This window comes from Pyxicephalus adspersus, chromosome 2, assembly GCF_032062135.1.
Source record: "Pyxicephalus adspersus chromosome 2, UCB_Pads_2.0, whole genome shotgun sequence".
In the NCBI taxonomy this organism is placed as follows: domain Eukaryota; kingdom Metazoa; phylum Chordata; class Amphibia; order Anura; family Pyxicephalidae; genus Pyxicephalus; species Pyxicephalus adspersus.
The window spans coordinates 80540484-80562905 of record NC_092859.1 but is presented as its reverse complement, the minus strand read 5'-3'; the positions used below and the strand labels follow the sequence as shown (position 1 = coordinate 80562905).

At 36.5% G+C, this 22422-nt stretch overlaps 1 protein-coding gene across 1 annotated transcript in view; it reads left to right on the top strand.

Annotated features, from left to right (window-relative positions):
- PPFIA2 (PTPRF interacting protein alpha 2) overlaps positions 1-16719 on the top strand; it is a gene marked incomplete in the record, with an annotated part of 101759 nt that extends 85040 nt beyond the window's left edge. The window contains 12 exon segments of the mRNA XM_072399014.1: positions 930-1023; positions 3390-3471; positions 5724-5924; positions 6595-6657; positions 6902-6931; positions 7697-7872; positions 9119-9129; positions 9441-9616; positions 10207-10275; positions 12704-12863; positions 13628-13732; positions 15262-16719. Coding sequence (XP_072255115.1) covers positions 930-1023; positions 3390-3471; positions 5724-5924; positions 6595-6657; positions 6902-6931; positions 7697-7872; positions 9119-9129; positions 9441-9616; positions 10207-10275; positions 12704-12863; positions 13628-13686 — 1121 coding nt within the window.
- Between the last annotated feature and the right edge of the window lie 5703 nt (positions 16720-22422).

Sequence of the window (22422 nt, the reverse complement as noted above, 5' to 3'; positions counted from 1 at the left end):
TCAGCAGGTACTACAATACCCATAATATATAGGTTGGGGCCACACGAAGAGGAGCTGGTTGAGACCTTGTTGGATGAAAGATTGCTCAACTCAGGAGGAAGGTGAAAATTACCCTAATGGGCTGCATTCGGCCCATACCAGGGGATGGTATGAACATGTCCTTTAAACAATAAAAGTTGATCAAAACGCATATAAGTAGAAAAATAAAGGCCTCAAACTATGTCTTCTTGACCACAATAACCAAAATATGATGTTTTTTTAATGCCTTCTTTTGATTTAAGCCTTCTTAGGAACACACCTTAAGTTGTATTCCACCTAACTTACTTAAAGTGTGTTTCTGATTGGCTGGTATGTGATTATTACTACTTTTCACTTATAGATATCATTCTGTCTGATTTCCTACTGTTTGCACTTTGCTGTTTGCTTAACAGTTTGCTTGCCTTCATAAAAGTTGTGGTTACTACTGCTATCTTCTTACATTTTATCTACTAAGTCCCACTGCCTTTGTACTTTGCAGGTAAATGTTAGAAAGTAATTTTTATTGTACATGTTGACACTGAAATTTTATTTTATCTAGGTAGTTTAAACTATCCCCAGCAGTTTATATATTTATTTCAGTCCGTTTGGCCAAACTGGCAAAGATAGCCACCATAGAATAAACCCTTTTTACCCAAAAATTCCATCATATTCTAATTTTTTACTATATAGTATAATGTTATCATGTGTTATACAATTATATTGTGACTAAGCTTTAATACGGAAAATGTCAGGAAACGACCTGTCGTAAGCATCTGTGAATAAACAGAAAACATTCACTATGTGTTGACAAAGCTGGGCCAGATACAGTTTTCAATAGTTCACTGTAGGTATTTGTATATATTATTTCCTATTTCATGATTCATAAAGTCACATTCTTTTGATGAATACAGGAGCTTTCATGGATGCAGACCCTGGAGCACAGGACCCTTTGGGGTTGAGTAAACTTGGAACTCAAGCAGAGAAAGACCGAAGGCTGAAGAAGAAGTATGTAACACTATTACAAAAAAAAGTTTTACATTTATAATGTCAGGGTTTTCTTGGTTAATCACAGCTGTTTACCAACTACAGCAATGTGTAGGTTTCATCAATACAACATAATTTTCTTGTAATACTTTAGGAAAAAGACTTTTCTATAGCTGTATTATGAGTGTTATAACCTTGTTTATTTACCCTGGTATAATTACCATTTATTTTCTATATAGTGCCATATAGCAACCTAGTCTGTGCTTTACAAAAACATAGTACCTTTTACATCTATTTCTGTCCTCATGGACTTGGCAATCTAATGTCCTCACCACAGTCGTACAAAAGCACACATACAGTTTTGTCAAATGGCAAAAAATACATACATATCCCTTGCAGATGTCCTTAATGGTAATGGAGCTTAGAATACCCTAGAGCTCTAAGGTTGTGCTATTTGTGTGTAGACTGCATGCTGCACCACAATACGAAACTTAGCAGATATAAGAAATAAATTCATGTTTCTGGCCATGAAGCTGTTTTTCAAAGCTAAAGACAGGCTATTTTCTTTGGTTATCTTCTATATCATGTTCTTAGAAAATGGAAGAGCAGCTATAATCTAGAAAGCACTGAGAATGTAATTATATCAGTCTCAGATTAAAGCCAATAATTCCCCAGAGACAACAATTACGTCCTTTCCTTAAATCAGAAAACTCCTTGAGCACAGACAGATCTCCGTGGGCTGTGGTCATTGAAAAGCAATTATATTAACTGCAATACACACAAGGTAATGTCATGAGAAATCATACAATTGATTATAGGACTGGACTATTAAAAGATACTAGCTTTGGTTTTATCATTTTTAAATGCAGTATCTAAAGGTATATCATAAAAGTTACTTTTCCATCTGACACTTTAATTGAGAAGTCTGTATGAGAAATCAAGATTATTGTAAACCTTACTTGGCATGGGGTTGACAGTTTGGACAAATTTAGATAACCATTTTCTGTGGCAGTTGCCCCTATATTGCGAGATAGTTATGTTTTTTTCTTGATTGAATGGTTTTATATCCCAGAATACTTGGGAATAAATAATTTGATGACCTGAGGGGCTCACAGTGAAATCTTTTCTTACACTATTGTTTTAGGCGTGCTTGTCAATCAGGTACATTTAAAAACTTGTTCTGTAGTCAGAAATGATTTGCTTGAGCACGGCTAAAATGATTTCTCATTTCTGATGTCATATGTGACATGAAAAGGTCAGAAGTGATAGCTGGGGATACTTTGTGCCTACATTTTTTCTTAGATTAAAAGCCATTTGGTTTGACATTTACTGCATGATATACATGTCCCATTGAGTTTCAAATTGCTCATGTATACGTCCTGATGGTTTGAGAAGGCTTTCATCTCCACAGGTTTCAATTCTACACTTCTTTTTCTAAATGACTTTTATAAGTATAATATTTAAGCATCAGGAAGTAGCTCACAAAACTACCCAGGGTTTGGTACTAAGTGGGATTTAGATGTAATTCAGAGTCTGCTATGTTTGTCAAAATATTTGTCCTCTACAGTTCCATGGAAGCCTGATGGAATCATTGAGTTGATTGGTACAACCTATAGCATATTTGCATTGGTTTTGAATTTTTACTCACCATGATGATACTTATTTAGAGTAGATTATCCTTCTTTTGTGATAGCACCAAGCAGACACTATCTGTCATTATTCCTGGTGTAGAAAATGAAATAGGTGTTTCTGTATATGACTTTATATGACTATATCTTTTGGTAGTGTACCCACACCTAATAAGTAATTACCAGATCTTTGAAAACTGTTAAGTTGACTAGGTAACCCTCCCTTTATTACCTGGTTTCACCTTGCTGAAAAAAAAGACTCCAGTCAGTCCTATGAAAAAGTTACAAATAAAGTGGTAAAGGGCTACAAGCTCTGCCACGTTACAGTGGTGCATACTGCAAGCCAGTGTCCAAAGGGAAAACATTAGAAGAAACCTAAAAATTTACCTAAAAAAGTAGAGCAAGTGCAATATCTTTCAATGTAAAAATCTGTTTTGGTAAAACATATCTATTCCTACACTTTCTCTTCCCAAAAAATGTTGCCATTTCATTTTTATTGCCCAGGCAATGCAGAGGTCATAGCCACATCCCTGCTGTGGTCTGTGTTGTGTTTAAAGTGTTTTATCTTTGTGAAATAATGCCTTAATGTTCTTTGGTAACTATGGGGTATTTGTAAAGAATAAAAGGTATTGTTCAGTTACCTATATCAAGCTATTCATTTTCTGTTTAAATAAGTGTGAGCAAAAAAAGTGTATTTCTGATTGGCTGGTATGTATTAGTATTAGTATTAGTAAACTTATATTTGTGATTTATTAACAGACATGAACTTCTTGAAGAAGCCCGCAGAAAAGGACTACCGTTTGCTCAGTGGGATGGACCTACAGTAGTAGCATGGCTTGAGGTAAGAAGATGAAGACATCCCACATCCCAAAGCTAAGGGCCAATAACGCAGTCAGTATTTGCATAGCCAGTATTTATATAGTGCCGACATTATACTCAGCCCTTAATAAAGTCCATAGTCGTATCTTGAAACTTTGTGCATCAAAGTGCAATCACATGGTGAGGTACAGCATCCAAATTGCATACTGGGATAGTATCATTTTAATGTCCCTGTGTGTATGTAGATGGTATGGCATTGATTGCGAGAAGGTTGATGAATGTTGGATTAGCTGCTTTATAAAGTAAAAGTGTATTCTTGAAGGTACAACACCTATTTGTTTGTATAGCCAGTTTCAGTAATAACTACTGAGCAAATATTGTACAGAAGACAGGACTATTAATGCATTTCTACATCTCATTTTGCATGTCACCATTACCTGCTGCTGAAAAAAGGCAGAGTAACCTGGGTCACTTTGATCTTTCGTATGCGCTTTATGGGAACCAAGCAGAGAAACTGTGCTGATAAGCTAGGGTATAGAACAATGCATGGTAACATGCATTTTCCCCTTTTGAAATTTTGGTAATTTATGTAAGATTAACCCAGGATCTGTGGGATTTTTTTAACATTAAACACTGTATATTTAAAAAAAAACTTTAGGATAAATAACATAATACACTCTGGATTTTTTGATGTACATTTTCTCTGTTTTCTCTGTTCCTATGTAACATGTTATACATGCATAAAAACAAACTTCCAGGACCTACCAATGCTGTGGTGACAAATGGGATCAGGAAATTCAATTTTTATGTGATTCTCACAAATGTAATACAGTAAAACCCGAGTTATACGGAACTCAGATAACCGGCACCCGACAGCTCCACTTTCCCAATTGCTCCTGCAGCCCTAGCGGAGCTGTGGCATGTATTCTGCATCCATGTACACATACCACAGCTCTGCTAGGGCTGCGGGAGCAATCAGGAGAGCGGAGCTGTCAGCAGAACTCCGCTGATTGCTCCGCTCAGTGATTTGCTGTGGAAGGGGAAACCCTAATGACGGCTCAAGCGCTATCAGGGTTTCTTTTTTCTCACCCGTTCAGCACTAAAGGTGAATGGAGACAAGTCTCCCCATTCAAGTCTAGTGCTGAATGGCTGAGAAAAAGGAATTAACCTCAGTTAACCGGAAACAACACTTATTCGGAATTGGCCATGTCTAATGACCATTTTCTGTGGCGTATAACCGAGGTTCTACTGTATGTAGATAGTGACCTCACACATGCCGTCACAATACAGTGACAGCATACAGCATGTGAAACATTAAAATACTGCTGTTTACATAGTTATATCTAGGCATGTTTACTTCATGCATACACTGACCCTTGTACCAATTTGAGATACAGAAAATATAATAATGCCATGCAGCAATGGTTTCTGTAATGACAGTAAGTAAAGTAGGTTGCCACAGGGAGTGTGGTTCTCCCTGCATGTAAGGGTATTTGTGGATTGCAGTTTTCCCACATTTTTTTGAAAATATAAATATTTTTTTTTCTTATTAGTGCTGCAGATCATATTCTGTTTATATTGCAACACCATCTAGTGCCTGTAGTGGAGATTTACATTTATATAGGAGCCAAGGGATACGAGGTTGTATATTATTATTATTATTACACAGTATTTATATAGGGCCATCATATTATGCAGCGCTGTACAAAGTCGATAGTCATGTCACTAACTGTCCCTCAAAGGAGCTCACAATCTAATGTCCCTACCATGGTCATATGTCATTAATGTAGTCTAAGGACAACTTTTTTAAGGGGAAGTTAATCTTACTGCATGTTTTTGGGATGTGGGAGGAAACCCATGCATACACGGGGAGAACCTGCAAACTCCATGCAGATGGTGTCCTGGCAGAAATTCGAACCTGGGACCTAGCGCTGCAAAGGCCAGAGTGCTACCTCTGAGCCACCATGCTGCCCCATGTTGTATATGTCTATTTTCATAAGTTGTGGATCTGCCTAAAGATATCTGGGAGTGAAAGGCGTGCAGAAGTCCTTGGATTTTAAAGCCATTACACCTATGTTGGATAAAGACTTAAAAAATGCACCCTGGAATTCTTCCTAAATCCATATTTGCAGGGACAGCTTGACAGATTATGTTTACTTGGTCAGTAGTTAGAAATACAATATATATATATATATATATATATATATATATATATATAATAAGTTGTCATAAATTATTATTATTAAAATGTCATAAATTATTCATATTTTTCAGTTATGGCTTGGAATGCCAGCCTGGTATGTTGCAGCTTGTCGTGCCAATGTGAAAAGTGGTGCCATTATGTCTGCATTGTCAGACACTGAAATTCAGCGAGAAATTGGGATTAGCAACCCCTTGCATCGCTTGAAACTTCGCCTTGCTATTCAGGAAATGGTCTCACTTACAAGTCCCTCGGCTCCTCCAACATCAAGAACAGTGAGTCAACTTTATCCTGGCATGTCTCATTAATAAACCTTTCACTCTCACTATTCACAGTAATTAACAGAAATTCACTGTATCATTGTTATTAGATTGTATAATTGTTCCAAAATGATTTCATTCTTGTCTTTAGTATGCAGACAATTTTAATGTGCATGAATCAGTTTTCTCTGTATACAAAACTGGGGTGACTGAATTGAGTCCTTTACATGACTAGGAATTACAAAGATTTGAACTCCTTTTCTCTGTTTAGATAAATGCATATTGCCCAGCCATATTCATTAGTTTTATGGGAGTTAAAACAACAACATAATATGACAACAACCAAAAAAATTAAATACATAAGATGTTATATTGTAAAATATAAAATTTGGCAGTTATGAGTTACTGTTATGACCCATACTTTTCAATTAAACCCAGTATTGCTTCATAGGGTTGGTTATATTGTGTTGTACCCATTTTTTATTCACAGCTTTATGCAAATGGTCTTTATTTCTGTATTCACAATATAGCTTGTGGGGGATTTTAAGACACCTATGAAGCAGAGGCATTAGCATATCTGCTGACTGTAATGTTATTACACTGTTAACAGTGGTGCTGACTTTCTTCTTTAATGCTGCTTACCTGATGTGGATCTCACCTGCTCTCCCATGGGTCCTCTCATTAGCCGTCTGGTAATGTATGGGTTACCCATGAGGAAATGGAAAATTTAACAGCTCCTGCCAAAGCGGTAAGTCATTACACCATATTTATTTACAGTTTCGACCACACAACATCAAAGAATATATTGCATGCTTTGTGTGGTTCATATTGTACTGTGGCTTTTATAAGCCTATGGTTGCATGGTTGTTCATTTACAAATTTTACAGAATGTTAAATTGTAAAAGCAAATAAAACCATTTTATGAGTGTGTTTACTGACTTGTTATATTTATGCGTGTGTTTCTATGTTAATTTTTCTTGCTGACCACGTAGAAAGAGTCAGAAGAAGGAAGCTGGGCACAGGTATGAACACTCTTGCTGCATGCTCATATTTCTCTAAACGTGAATAAAAAAACACTATTGTGTAGTTACATTTCAGGTTGATGTTCATTGAATTATGTGCATTAGTAGCTTTTTTTTTTTTTTTTGTTTAATAACTTTAATCTGAGGACAAACATTTCGCAAAAATGTTAGCAAAATGCAAGGGGGTCAATCAGTTGAAAGTATTACAATGTATACAGTTTTTGAGGGCTGTATTATGATTTTAATTACAAAGGACTCTTACAGGAGCCTAATAAAGTCATAAAGAAGGTAATATTACAATGGTTGGTGTTTGCAGAGAAGTGCAGTGAATAGCAGGGCACCTTCCATTTAAATAAAGAATCTAATTAGCAAATGAATGACTGATAGTCCAATTTGTGTTGGGCATGAAATTAGAAAATCATGGGGTCATGACTGCTGAATATGTGGTTTACATCAGTATATATTGTTCACAGTAAACTCTGAAAAATACAAAGTGATCTCAGGATCACAACCTCAGATTCTGTGGTATGTACTTCTATATAGTCTTCACACTATATATTGTGGAGAATACATAGAAACTGTGAGAGCTCATTGAAAAAAAAAACTGTGCAATCATGGTGGTTTATACTTTGTTGTGTCGCCAGATTCATTTTTATACACATATAAAACACTAAAATAATGCTTTATATACTAAGTAAAGAATTACCAATACAGATATATGTATATATAATAATTCTATATTAATTCTCTATGAAATCAATATAGACATTGGCATATGGAGATATGAATCATGAATGGATTGGTAATGAATGGCTGCCTAGTTTGGGCTTACCTCAGTACAGAAGTTATTTCATGGAATGCCTGGTAGATGCAAGAATGTTGGATCACCTGACAAAGAAAGACCTGCGAGTGCACTTAAAAATGGTGGATAGCTTTCATAGGTAAGTGTTATAAAACCCAAAAGAAAGATTTAAGCTTAAAGCCTTGCTTCCACTATTTTTTACATTTACGACAGAACATAGAACAGTTCATTTTCTCTCTGGTATTTGGTATTGACTGTGATTTCCTTAGGGTAATTTGTCTCAGATTTACTACCCTCTTAATAGCAGGATGATGGACCCAAAAGCATACCCTCCTCACCCCATCCCTAAAAAACTAGGAATAGGCACTACCCCCTCCCCCCTTCCAGAGGGGCCAATCAAAACTAAGTCTTTAGTCAGGAAGTGGGATTAAGGCTTAGTCTACACTGACATTTTCCCCAGCATTTAACCTGAGGTTTTAAAAGCCCATGTTTGAAATTCCAATGCATTCCAATGGGCTAATCTACACCAGAACGTTTCCTTGAAGCACGGTAATAAGCATTATCTGCTTGCAAAGTTTAAAAAATTAAAATGTGGGGTTAACACTGGTTTCCTGCGTTTATAAGCACTTAAAACGTATGCCAGCTAGCAAGCTTTAAAACGCTAAAAAGAAGTGCATAAAAACATAAATAAACGCAGTAGGAACGTTTACATACGTTTTAAAAAATGTCCGTGTGGACCCAGCCTAAGTGATTTTTATTTTTTATTTCCACATCTATGTTGCATGCTAAAGCATAACACAGTCACTGGGAGTCATTTTTGCGAGGAGAGAATCCCCATAAATAACATTAAGCATTCAAGAGAGAGCAGTGTCACAGATACCAATGGAGCGCATGATTTGTAATAGAAGGGGGTGATCAACAGTGTCAAACGTTGAGGAAAGATCAAGGTGAAGGAGGAGGGAAAAGTTGCCTTGAGACTTTGGTCATTGACGACTTTAGTAAGGGCTATTTTGCTGGAATGGGCAGCTTCAATGCCAGACTGGAGAGGGTCAAGAAGAGTGTTGGCTAGAAGGTAGACAGGGGTCTAGTGAGGGTTTCTTCAGGATAGGGGGAATAATGGCATGTTTGAAAGCGGAGTAGAAAGGGAAAGGTTGAACAGTTTGGTTGGTGTGGAGTCAGGGTAGAGGAGTGGGCACTGAGTAGATCAGAGGGAATTGGGTCAAGCAGACAGGCTTGCTAGCTTTGTTTGATTAAAGAAAATTGAAAAGGATTATATGATTTAGGTGCTCTGTTCAATTTAAATTAATACCTAAACATACTGTATTTCAGCTGTAGGCTCACATTTTAGGAACCTTCAACTAGTCAGTTTTGGGTCCCTAAACTAGTTGGAGTAGAAGTGAGTTGAATTAGGAAATATTTTAATTTTAGATAGTGTTGGAAGCCAGAAACAAATAACGATATTTGACTTTTACAGATAAAAATACTCATTCCAGGTCAGTGATTGGAATTTTATTCAGCCTATTTACTAGACATGCTATAAAGTTATGTATAGAATGCTACTGCATTTTACCTAACTACAGTACATGCTCAGAATGCATTCTTGCATGCAGATAATTTTAAATAACTAATTATTTATAAAGATGAGTGATTTAAAAAGATATTCTGCTAAATATTAGGCTGACACTGCATTATGTTTTCCTGTTTTAGATGTGCTGGTTTGGAGCAATGATCGGGTAATTCGTTGGATCCAGGCAATAGGTCTAAGGGATTATGCAAACAACATTTTAGAAAGTGGTGTACATGGCTCACTCATTGCTCTGGATGAAAACTTTGATTACACCAGTTTGGCGCTGCTATTGCAAATTCCAAATCAAAATACTCAGGTAAGTTGACTGATGGTATTTTCCTTTGTAATATTTTTATCCCATACCATTTGGGCATTTTTGGTATGCTTTTGCACAGTTCAAAATTGTCTTGCATTTATCTGGCAATTTTGTAAACTGAACTATTTCATTGGGATTGCTTTTTTCTTATTTGTCTTCAGAGGCAAATAAAGATTTTCAATACAAAGCTCAAGCTCATAATCATGTTTTAAATGTCTATTGCACAATTTATTGTATGTATATAAGCAAATGACCATAAAATTGTATATCACTTTACAAAACAAGAAAAATCTCTCATATAGATCTGATATCATTAGCATCAGAGTTTTCTGCTCACCACCAGTGAAGTAGATGCAAATATACCTGGAATGTTCTGAAGGGGTGTTGAACAATGGTCAGGTCTCTGCTTTACCTGCATCTACTGCAGGTTTGTATTATAATTGGGAAGTTTCAAAAGAAGGGTGAAGGGGAGGTTGAATATTCAAAAAAATAACTATAGTTATCTTTTAAGGTGTCAATATATGGATATTACATTTTTATATATTTGTTTTTTGTAACTGAACATTTACTATTTTTATACTTTTTTTCAGGCTAGACAAATCCTGGAAAGGGAATACAATAATCTGTTGGCACTAGGAACTGAGAGACGTCTTGATGAGGTACAACATTGTTAATATAGACTGTGGCAATTATATGACAAAGCAATGCTATAAAAACATTGCTTTTAATCCACACTCCTCTATATCTATAACAGAGACATGAAGGTAACAAAGCTTTGTCACTGTGTACAGTGTATTTTATTTTGTGAGGAACAGTTTCAAACAACTTTACCCCTATTTACTCTATCAATATTGTGCCAGATTTATTAAAGCTCTCCAGTGCTGGAGAGAATACACTTTCATCAGTGAAGCTGGGTGATCCAGCAAACCTGGCATGGATTTTTTAAAAGTCATTTGCTATTTGTTAGAAAATAATTTGAATCCTGGACCAGATCCATTTAGTGTGTTCTGGATCACCCAGCTTCATTGATGAAAGTGTATTCTCTCCAGCACTGGAGAGCTTTATTAAATTGGGCCCATTATATTTACAACAGAGCCTTTCTACCATGTACCAATGAACTTGACTCTCTTACCTTCTTGGGAGTACATGCTGCTATGATCACCAAACTACTGTCGGAAACCATGGATAATGATTCATCCCAGTGAAACCAAGGACTCTCTTTATCAGTTCTCAGATTCCTGACATTAGTACTAATGCAAGAATTCATGCTAAAAAAAAACTGATCATTGTACCAAAAAGCTAAAATATTCTGGGTTTTACAGTTTAGAATTACCCCTGTATGTACAGTAGTTCAGATTAGCAAAACCTCCTCCAAAAAAACTTAAATAATACACAATGCCTTCCTTTATATAACCCAAATTATAACTGAAATTAGACATATTTTGTATAAAAATTTAGAAATTATATATCCAAGAAAATGTAAACAATGAAAATGGATATACCCATGTTTTCAGAAGAAGGAAGAATAGCAAAGTAGACCCTCTTGATTAGTGGTGATCTGATTCTAACGCAAATGTACCAATGTTTGGAATCATCTAATGGCATGCCTGTCTCTGATCCATCTTCTACAGAGGGAGTGGCTGATGGCAAGGTTGTAGCCAATGTGCCATTTTCTGCTAATCAGGGACAGAGCTTGGAACCAATTTAGGTCCATGGTACTAGAGAAAAAAGGAACAGACAATAATTGTTGGTAACAAGTTTGGAAAAATGTACTTTCAGAAAAAAAAGTAATTTATGGCAAATGTGCTTTTGGAAAAAAGGGTACTTTCGGTTAAATATTTGGGAGAAAATACTTGGGAGCAGTGACTGTTAAACAAGTGATATCACAGCCATTATTTCCAGTTATACAGAGGCATGTTTTCCCATTGTTCCTAAAAAAAATCAAGTCATATTTCCCATAATGTGACACTTAATCTAGTGAAGCCACATTTTGCAGCATCAGTACAGTCTTTTCCTGTCAGGTGTATACAAGTGCCTCATCTTGTCAGCAGGCTTGGCTCCATTTTCCACTGCCAGACCCATGAGTAGAGCCAACCTCAGCCTCTTGGACATGATGGCTAGTGGAAGCATAAAGTAGAGAGTGAAGATCAGTTTGGACAGATGGTATATTGTTATCTGTCATCCCTTGAGGTGCCAGGTAATTTAATTCTTGAACTGATGGATTACTGGGCCAAAAAAATGTCATTCAGGTGCTGTCTTGTCCACCTTCAAGTGTCATGTTTCAGTAAAGCAGGTGAAATAGTCACTCTAAAACAGACTATGCTGCCTGCCATTAGTGTAGAGTGATTGACATTCATCAAAATGAATCAATCGTGAATCAATTGGTGACCTGTTACAGGCACCTGTTTCTGATGGCAATGCACCACAACCACCACCAGAGCACAATTAGAATTGCACTGGTCAGAAAAATGGATTCAGACTCCCTGCTTTTCAAGGTACCTTAAACTGGCAAAAGAAATTGTTCCTGGTGATTTTTCACCAAACATAACCATTTTAAACTTTATTTTTTAAACTCAAAATTCCAACTCAATTTCCAAATTTGATTGAATTTTTTAGCCAATTCAACCTGAATAAACCCGACTCTGATTTTTCCTTTTCTACTCACTTCTACTGTCCATCCACTTCTAAAAAATTGCCTACCATTTCAACACAATTTTTGCACAAATATCATAATCCTAAAAATATTTCAGGGCAAGGTAAAGTTTCTTTGACACAATGTGATGCAGCCAAAAGGCTCTGCCAGAAAATACTTTGTTCAATGAGACACTGGCCCTGATTTATTAAAGCTCTCCAAGCTGAAGAGGATACACGTTCATCAGTGAAGCTGGGTGACCGACATTTTTCCTACTATTGGTGGTTATTGGTCATGTAGTATTAAATAAATATTGTCAGATTTATCCAGAAATTGCCAGCATTTTTACATCAGTTTTGTACATTATTATTTTGTGCTAAAGAGCTCCTTATAGCAATAAAACTTAAAAAAAAGGGCTGCTTTTCTCTATAATGTGGCACATTTTTTATTTTCAGACTGATGACAAAAACTTTAGACGTGGGCCCTCCTGGAGGAGGCAATTTCCACCACGTGAAGTCCATGGAATCAGCATGATGCCGGGCTCTTCAGAAACACTGCCAGCAGGATTCAGATTAACAACAACATCCGGACACTCACGAAAAATGACAACAGATGGTACTGCTTTATTTTTAGCTTTGCTTAAAGCATTAGATCATACTATTGTGTAGAAATGCATTAAAACAACAATTATGTCAAAATAACACCCTATACTATATGTATGTGTAAGACTTATAACTGGAAACAAGAACGAGATGGGCTTTCTATATAATAAAAAGCAAAGTATTTGTATGAATTGTATTTATGGAAATAAAATCAGTCCTCCATAATATGTAGTAACAAACTAATACTATAAAAAGGTGCATAGGGAATAAAGGGTTTTGTTTCTCATGCCCAGCTGTTATTGGAATAATGGAGTGGTTAACCCCTATTCATCCCTGTAATTTCTCCAAATTCATTCCTTAACACTACTATTGCTATACATCTAGGAGCTGCAAACCGCACCACAGGTTAACACATTTGCATGCATTGCTCTTGCATTTGTGGTGTGGTTCATCTCCCCAAGGACGGCCAAGCAGCCAGACTCTTCATGTCACTTTCAAGAACCACACTGCAACCAACTGTAACTGTGTGCGAATTTGTGCACAAAGTGGTTTCCAAATGCTTCCATACAGTAAAATGGGAGCATGGTTGCAAATGCATTAAAATACATTTAATAATTTAGGCTTTTAAAGAAGAGGTGTATTAAAGAATACATTTGTAATATCTTGATTACTTGATTTGACATGACAAGATATTTAAAAGCAATGCGCTAATTGGTAGTAGATGCTTTCAATGAGTTGGGTCCAGTTGCTGAACTTGTATTTGCATTCTCTTAGCAGCTGCTCCTTCCGGAATGCAGAGACTAGACAGCTCCACAGTCCGGACATACTCATGTTGACAACACTTAAAAAAACAAAAAACAAAGAGCAAAGCACTGAGTTACAGTAAGTAATACATTTTGTAATTCTTTAAGTAATTATTGCCCAGTATAAAAAGATATACCGGTACTCATAAATGTTATTTAATTATAGTGGATAAAAGCAGAATTATTTGTAGACTACCATGTGTCAAGCTGGTGCACATTGGTATGTGCTAAGATGCCAGCAACTGCAACCTGGTCTGTTTCGGTCACTTTAGGGGGAACACCACACTGCTAAATGCACCGTTCCAATGCATACATGTAAAAGTCTATTTTAAAAATAATTTTTAGCCCATCTCAAGCCTTATAGTCTTCTTTCACACTATATAGGAAAGCCAGAAGGCACCAATGTTTCCTACTTTCATCTGCTTGCTTAGAGCCTAACACATTATAATTTTGGTGGCTACTAATGTATTTCCTATATGAAAAAGCAGGTGTCCAAAATACAAAAATACTTTACCATGCATAGCTCAGCAGGAAGGGATTGGTGTTTGTGCAATTATATGTATTATTCACCTACCTGCCTTCTCCTACCATTAAAACATAATATCCAACAAAATCAATAATAAAGTTTTTGTGAACCTGGCACTTCACATGAAAGGTACCCGAAAAATATAAAATTGGATGCCACATTTTATTGGTTCTATTCATTTTCACCCAACTAAACAATCATATAAATGTATTTTATATCCTTCAAATGTAATATTTCTATAGTATGGAAAAACACATTATTGTGCTATTGTCACGTTGTACCTGATTTATTAAAGCTCCCCAAGACTGGAGAGAATATACACTCATCAGTGAAGCTGGGTGATCCAGCAAACATGGAATGCATTTCTTAAAAGTAATTTGCTATTTGTTAGCAAATGTTTTAAATCCTGGACTAAATCCATTTCAGGTTTGCTACATCACCCAGCTTTACTGACTAAAGTGTTGGAATAGTCCTGTCTCCTCTTTTCAGTTACCATTTTTTGTGCTACAGGCTGTAAAAATGGTAGTATGGGGAATTGTTCACAGAAAGGAAAAGATGATGGCTTATACTGGTGATGCTAGCCCAAATTTTAGTAGGATAGTACTGGCTGTAAGGGACATACACTAGGTTTTCTTGTAAAAAGATATCAGCAGGTACAGTAAGTGAGCATCATCCATCTAAGACGAATCTATCCAACTGATAAATCTAAAAAAATCTCATTTTTGATTAGATTTTGCTTTCACATGTTATTACTATAGAACTGAGTCCATATACAAGATGGGTGAAATCACATCAGTCATTGTATGCATGATCAGAAAAGCATATTTTAAAATAAACTTTTTCTTGAAATACACCAGCTAGCTACTGACCACTAGTCCCCGACTATATGGGTATTTTCATAACGAAACACCTAGAACAGATATGCAGACTTGGAATCCTTTTCTTTGTTCTGGTTTAACCTGTCGCAGGCTTCTTACAGGTCAGTCATTTTGAACATGGTTCTCATATTTCTATATTTACAACATAAGAATAAACCCGTAATGCTATTAAACAACTCTAATTCCAGCATTTATTTCCCCCAGGTGTCATCTTTTAACCATCTACCTGAAGTGCACTACCTAGAAGAATGAAAACCAGAGACCGTCTGGCCGATGAAGTTGAATGCCAGAACGAGCACTGATCTACAAAACTAAAATGTGAAAATATTTTTATGTATCGTATAATCATATGCTTAGTTTAAGAGACAGAGAACAACTATTAAATAAAAGAGAGGTTCCCATGATCCATAGAGGTTTAAATGTGCACAACTTAATGAGATGGAACCAATCGTTTTTATGTTCTGTTACATCTGTTTTCCTTGTAATATACTAGAAATATTTAAGTATTTAATGTGTATTTATTTTATGAAGTGTAAGTCTTTTTTATTTTCTCAAGTGTAAATGGTTATAAATATGATTTTTTTTAAATAAAACTTAAAGTTCAATGAGTCTATGTGGGAAGACCTGACGAAATAGTGTCTCTAATATTTGTACCTTTCCATTTCACTGTTTTTACAGTTTTTTGGATTGTAACCGTCAATCTAGTATGTTTAGCAGTTAGATGCCTCAACATGTTTCTCCTAAGAGCCTCTAAACATCCAGCTGTATACCTGCCTTTGGTTCCATATAGTGTAATCTGGCAGTGGAGCCCAATGGACTTACAAAAGGCACTTGATGGGTCAAACTCTTTTTGAGAAGCACTGTGATGGCTCTTTGAGTAAAGAACTGTTTACATAAGTCAAAAGCAATCACCAGGACACCAGTCTTTGGTAAAAAAAACAAAAACAAAATTATGATATAATAACATGTGGACCAAGAAAACACTTTTGCTTTACAGAGAACACCGTTTACTTTACAGATGCCAGTGTCTGTTGGATGTAACAATCCAACAGTTTAATATTGAAGATTCTTATGTAAAAAGAAAGTCATAACTTTATTCCAGCTTTTGCTTTTAGCAAACATATTACTTGTTATAATTCCTCGCCAAGATGGCCTTGTAAAGAATTATTTGAAGATGAAATAGCTGAAAGAGGAGTAGATGCCTATACATGTGGACCTATTTATTGAGAGAAATATGTAAAGTGGAGCAACCAGTCAGAATTCATTGTGCACCAGACTATCCTCAGTAGGTGCACACTGTTTAGTTTCTATAGATTACTGCGGTTTACACAGCTTTACTGAATAAGTTTGATTATATCTAAACCTGGATATAATACATAGGCGTAGCTCCAGTCTTATTACCTGCTGTGGCTTTATTTGTTGTTTGCAACCGTTGCTTCTTCTCTTGACATCTCCCAAGTAGACGTTAAGATTATTTGAACGATTTGCCAACTTCTGCTGCTTGACTTTTGCTTGAAACCTTTTAGTTATTCCGTTAAGCAAATGCACGTTCATAAACATTTATTTTATTGTCAGATCTCATTTTTAACCAATGAAAGTTGGAAGTTTATGGTGACAAAATGTTTTCCTTCCATTGTCAATAAAAAGGGAAATAAAACTAAACTCTCTCTGGTTTGTATAACTATGGCAATGTATAGATCTTTTATGGAAGGTGGAGTCTCTAAGATGGCCACTAGATGGCGTTCTGAAATCACAGGAAAAATGCAACTACTGTATTTTATTGCTTATTCTTATCCTTGCAAATTTCAGGATTTGAAAATTGTGTGTTTCAAGACTCAACATCTACTTCAATGAGCACTTAAATATATAGAAAGGCAACTAAAATGCAAATAATACATTAAACAAATAATAAAATTTACACAAACACCCCTTTTAGAAGAAAAAGCATACGTGAATTATGTTAGTTTGCATTCAAAATCACTTGTACTGCAAACGTGGAAAATTGTTTTTGACATATGTAGCAACTCAACTACAGCTGCTTTAAGGTCTTCTTCACGTGTGCTGGAGCTTGTTCAAAATTATGGTGTCCAGCAAACTCTCAAAACTGTTAGCTATTAACGTGTACAATTCAGCTCTAGTTTGCAGAATTTGTGCACAGATAATTAGCGGGCCTACCATCACATTTTTTAGGTAGTAGATAAGTATGTAGATAACCCTTTTATATAAGGTAAAATATGTTTTTTCATATTATGCAGCGCTGTACATTAAATAGGGGTTGCAAATACCAGACAGTTACAGTGACACATGAGGAGGAGAGGACCCTGCACCAAAGAGCTTACAATCTGGGAGATGGGGGAAATACACGCAATAGGAGGGGAGATATGTAGTGGTGGAAGTAGTGACGGTTTTAAAAGATGGGTGAGCAAGATTGAAAAAATGGGTTTTAAGTGCTCTTTGAAATGCGCTACTAGCACTAGGTAGGAGCAAGCCGAAAAGGACGAGGAAGACCATTCCAGAGAGTTGTGGCAGCTCTAGAGAAGTCTTGGAGCCGTGCGTGTGATGAGGTTATGAGTAAGTCAGTAGTAGGTCATTGGAGGAGCAGAGAGAGTGGCTGGGGGAGTATTTTTTACCAGGTCAGAAATGTAAGTGGGACAAGAACTGTGGAGGGATTTGAAGGCAAAGCACAGGAGCTTAAATTTGATTCTAAGGTGAAATGGAAGCCAATGAAGAGAACTACAGAGGTGCAGCAGAAGAGGAGCAGTGGGAAAGATGGATGAGTCTGGCTGCAGGCTGCTTCTGTGCATTTGTGATCTGACGCATGCACAGTGAGATCAGTACTTTTTTATTGTAAGTTTTTTACAATTTCCAAAAATGCGCAGTGCAAGATCTGTTGATGTAGGAAGAAGAGCCCGGAACAGAATGTCAGAATCTGGTGTCCAGTCAACACCAGACGCAGGGTTGATTTAACTAGGATTGATGAGGGATCGACAGCTTTCAACCTGTAAAGGTAAGTTTTTAGGGTTTTTTTCGTTCTGCTTTAAGAGTATTGGCTGTCACTTTGTATAAACTGCTAATATGCATTCCACAGACTTCGCATAGGACTTAAAGCCTAATATCCTCCTTTAAAAGTGTCAGTTCAGATCTAATCTAGGATCTAAGTGTATGTAGACCATACTAATAATTTTCTCTTATTTGCTTTCTTTTTGTCTCATTAAAGAAGAAAAAATGTAATTTGGCCAGAAGAATCCATGGAGACTGCCCAGTTGCTTTCAGTGAAAAGCTTTTGCAGTTCATTTCAGAGGCAAACACCACAGGTTACAATGGGGATCAGAGTTGTGTGCTTTATTCATTATTAGCCATTTTAGCGCTTATCGCTGCTTTTAAAAGTGGCTGATACAATTTAGATCAATGACTACTTTAAAAATAGAGTTGATCAGTACAGTTATTCAGGTTAAATATGGTACAGAGATGGATGAATGAGAACAGAGTTATTGATAAATAAGACTGTTAGCCTAAGTTTTATCTGTGAACTACATCTCTCTCCTATTTTATGCTCAGGTTTTTTAGTTCTAACATTGTTCCTGTCCTTGGGTGACAGAACCTGCTACTTCTCCATAGACACAGTACTGGAAGTGAACATAATCTGCCAAGGACGGAAAAAATTCCTACTGGTAGTATCTTTAAGTTAAAAAAAAGAAGGGAGGTGAAAGCTGAAAACTAAAGCAATGCCACATCATAAGATTATGTGCACTATTACAATTTTGTTTTTGGCAGGGGGGGGGGTTAAATATTTTAAAATTTCTATACCAAAATCATGTTTATTTTGTTTACAGGTTTCAACAAAGCTCCTCGAAGCAGCCTGCAGCATTCTAATATAAACAGCTGGTTCTTGTAAACTTAAAAACCTAAAACTATCTGAAAAGTAATTTTAGAGGCTGTTTTTTTTTTTTTTTAGAATAAATTACTTCACAGTACATACAGCTGGATAGCTTTTTATAAATAAAGTTTGAGACAGAAAGAAGCTACTTTACTGACTGTACATATAAATATATAAAGACTAAATAATGTCTATAATGTGAGTACAGGTGCATTTTTTTGCTGGCAACATTACAATTTGATTTTTAGAAACACTTAAATCTACCACCTACATGGTGCTGGACTAAATACAAATTCAAAGGATGGCTTAGTAAGGCCTACAAAGATTGTATATTGTATAGCTAACCTAAAGCCTAGTTTGTTAAAACATATTGGTGGTTACATAACTCTGTTATACCCACAAGTGCATTGACTGACAGTAAAGAAGCATTTGAAATAAAACTTAAATAACTGGTCCCTTTGTTTGTAGATTAAGATTAGATTGTGAAAGAAAACAAAGGTCATTTAATAAACTGACATTGAGAGAATCTTTGTTGTGTGTCACATGGGAATGTGGCATCTTTGAAATCTATAGCTATGTGGAGAGATCAAAGCTTAGGCAAAAGTATGAAAATCTGTTCTGGAGCAGTTATGGGGTTCTATCTTCTACAATTCAGTAAGATCATCAAACATGGTGTATTTATCTAGGAGGTATAGATTCTTTCCTCTACAGCTACCATTGGAAAAATGACGTATAAATGTTATGTTCCATGTTCAAACCCATGTTTTGTTTATGGTTATCCCTATTTCTATTTTAAGTCTACAGCTTTAGTAAAAGAGGAACAGTGGAAGCAGTGTCTTTAATTGGCAAGGACTGGTCTCCAACATTGTCTTCCCCTATTACCATCTCTGTGTGAAAGCTCATCTCAGAACTGCCTGACTGGTGGAACAACACTTCACAAGCAGCAAGAATACAGGTAGTCCCTGGGTTACATAAGAGATAGGGACTGTAGGTTTGTTCCTAAGTTGAATTTGTATGTAAGTCAGAACAGGTACATTATTTTATTAAATGCAATTAGGACAGATGTTTGTCTCAACATATTTTTAGGCAGTGTGCTGTCAGTTAAAAAAAAAAAAAATCTTTATGGAGCCTAGACATTTATTAACTTCTGAAGCAAGCTGTGCTTTGATATGCGAAAAGAAACAGCTGCAGAGTTTGTCTTGGTCATAAAAGAGTTAAAATATGCTACAGATCAGCTCAGCTCTTAAGATCACCCACAACCTCAGCTGTCCATCCTGCACACAAGCCAGCAGGGACGCCCTGTTCAAATCGAGGAGTCGTCTGTATGTCAAAAGTCCTTAACTCGGGACTACCTCTACATGAGGCAGAAGCAGTTTCTCAGGTCCATAAGTATCTCCAGTTAGGCTAACAGTGCCTAGCATTTCATTATCAGGAAACCTGCTATACTCAATTGCATGCACTTGCTCCTACAGCAACTGCATGTAAGATGGAAGTAACTGAAGAAGAGCAGAACTGTACATGACATACATAACCGTACAATGTGATTGGATAACATGGACTGGAAATCCAAAGATGTGAGGATTCAAATAAAATTATGTGTGATAAAACCTGGAAGAAACCATACAATTGCAGCTTCACTAAAAAGCTGTCCAAAAGTCTGCCCAAAATCTTAAAGGCTGTACTAGATCTAAGTGAATATAACCTTAAACATTACAGATACTCCTGCTTCATAGACAGTGACTAGGGAAACTGTTCTGGCTTTTCACTTTTTCTAGAGCAAAGTTTTCATTTTGATTAGTGGAAAAAAGATTGTACACCTGTGTGCAGTCACCTAAAATACTCATACTGGATGTTTTTATATTGAAAAAGCAGTTTAGCCACAAAAGTAATGCTACCAACTGTTTTGGGTTTCATGGTTGGAAGATCGATTTTTCCAAAAAGTCAAGAACAGTTCACTGAAATACTTTTATTTGCTTTATTTCAATTAGTCCATAGGCGTTTATAAAGCAGTTATTCTGACATTCACTGAAAAGTTCACTGGTGTAGAATAAATCACTGCCTGTGAAACACGTGGACCTGGAAGAACCAGTAATCTACATCACCTTTAATTGCCGCAACAACAAACTGAACCTATTTTTTCTATGATTCATGTACATTATTTTCTTTACTTTTAAGCCTCTTGTCAATTTCTACCTGGGGAACAATTTTTTTTCTTTTTAGAAAATATTTTGTACTACCTTGACAGACTTCACTATATTTAGACTTGTGATATTTTCTTTAGATGTGTTCTTTTGTTAAATGCTTTTCGTGCATTGTGTTGCTAGGCAATAACATTTTTTCCTTTTAAGCTTCTAGCTGAATACTCTTATTGAATGGAAAATGTTTAATGTATTTTTTTTTTTATTTAATAAAACTGGCTGTTGGTAACACAGAAAAGGATTAGGGCACATTTAATATTTTCTTGTTCAATTGTAGGAAAGGGATACAGTATTTGCAGTTATAGTGCCCCTGTTGCTAGTACTTGCTAACCTTCTTTGTACCCCAAAATCTCTGCAATAAATTCTTCCAGAGAAATGCAATTCATGTGACAGATAGCCAAGGGGTACATGTTCTTACTACTACATCTACAGGTCCCCACATTCCCCTGTTCCTGAGAAATTGGGGTTCACAGAAGGTGAGTGGCTAGCTTTGTGTGACAGGGTATGGCAGGTATAGTTTTGTATCTTGTGATGGTGCCGTGAAGGTGAAATGTTAGGGAGAGTTAGCCACAAGAGTCCCCCACTTGCAGTTACATTTCCCTTTTCTTACAGAGAAATTGAGGTCCATAGAGATTAGGGTGATAGCTATATGTGACAGGGTAGCGTGATGTAATGGATATAAAAAATTTTTTTTTGGGGGACAAAGCATTTCCGGCTGGCTCCCACATGTCCACCATCCCTCCCAGAGAAATGAGGAAAGTAAGTGTCCAGCTATGTGTAACAGGCACCCCACCGGTCCCTTGCACCGCAGCGTCTGCAGATTTGACTCCAGGCGGCACTAAGGTAAGCGGTACTAAGCGTCTCCCCCTAGGCAGGGTTCCAGGGTATGAGAAAGGAGTAACCACACCACAACCTCACCGCCAGTCTAAATTCAGCCCTAAAGTTTTGTGAGTAAGTATATATTTGGAGCACCACAGCACAGAGTTTAAAAAAAAAAAAAAAAAGGGGTGCACCACTGTGGCAATCAAGACTTAATGGGAGCACAGAGCCTCCCGGGATACCTATATCATGCATTCCATGAGGCTCTTGGTTGCTCCTTCTGAGTATGCCCTAATTTTGACCATGCACAGAAAGGGCCCTTTTTATCAAAAGAAAACAAAAATTGCCAAGATCACGCATGCGCAGTTAGACCCTTTCCTAGAACCCTGGTCTGAAGACATCAGACACACTTACATATATGTACTGTATTAAAATCTAGTTGTAATGACTAACAACGGCATCATTCAAAAG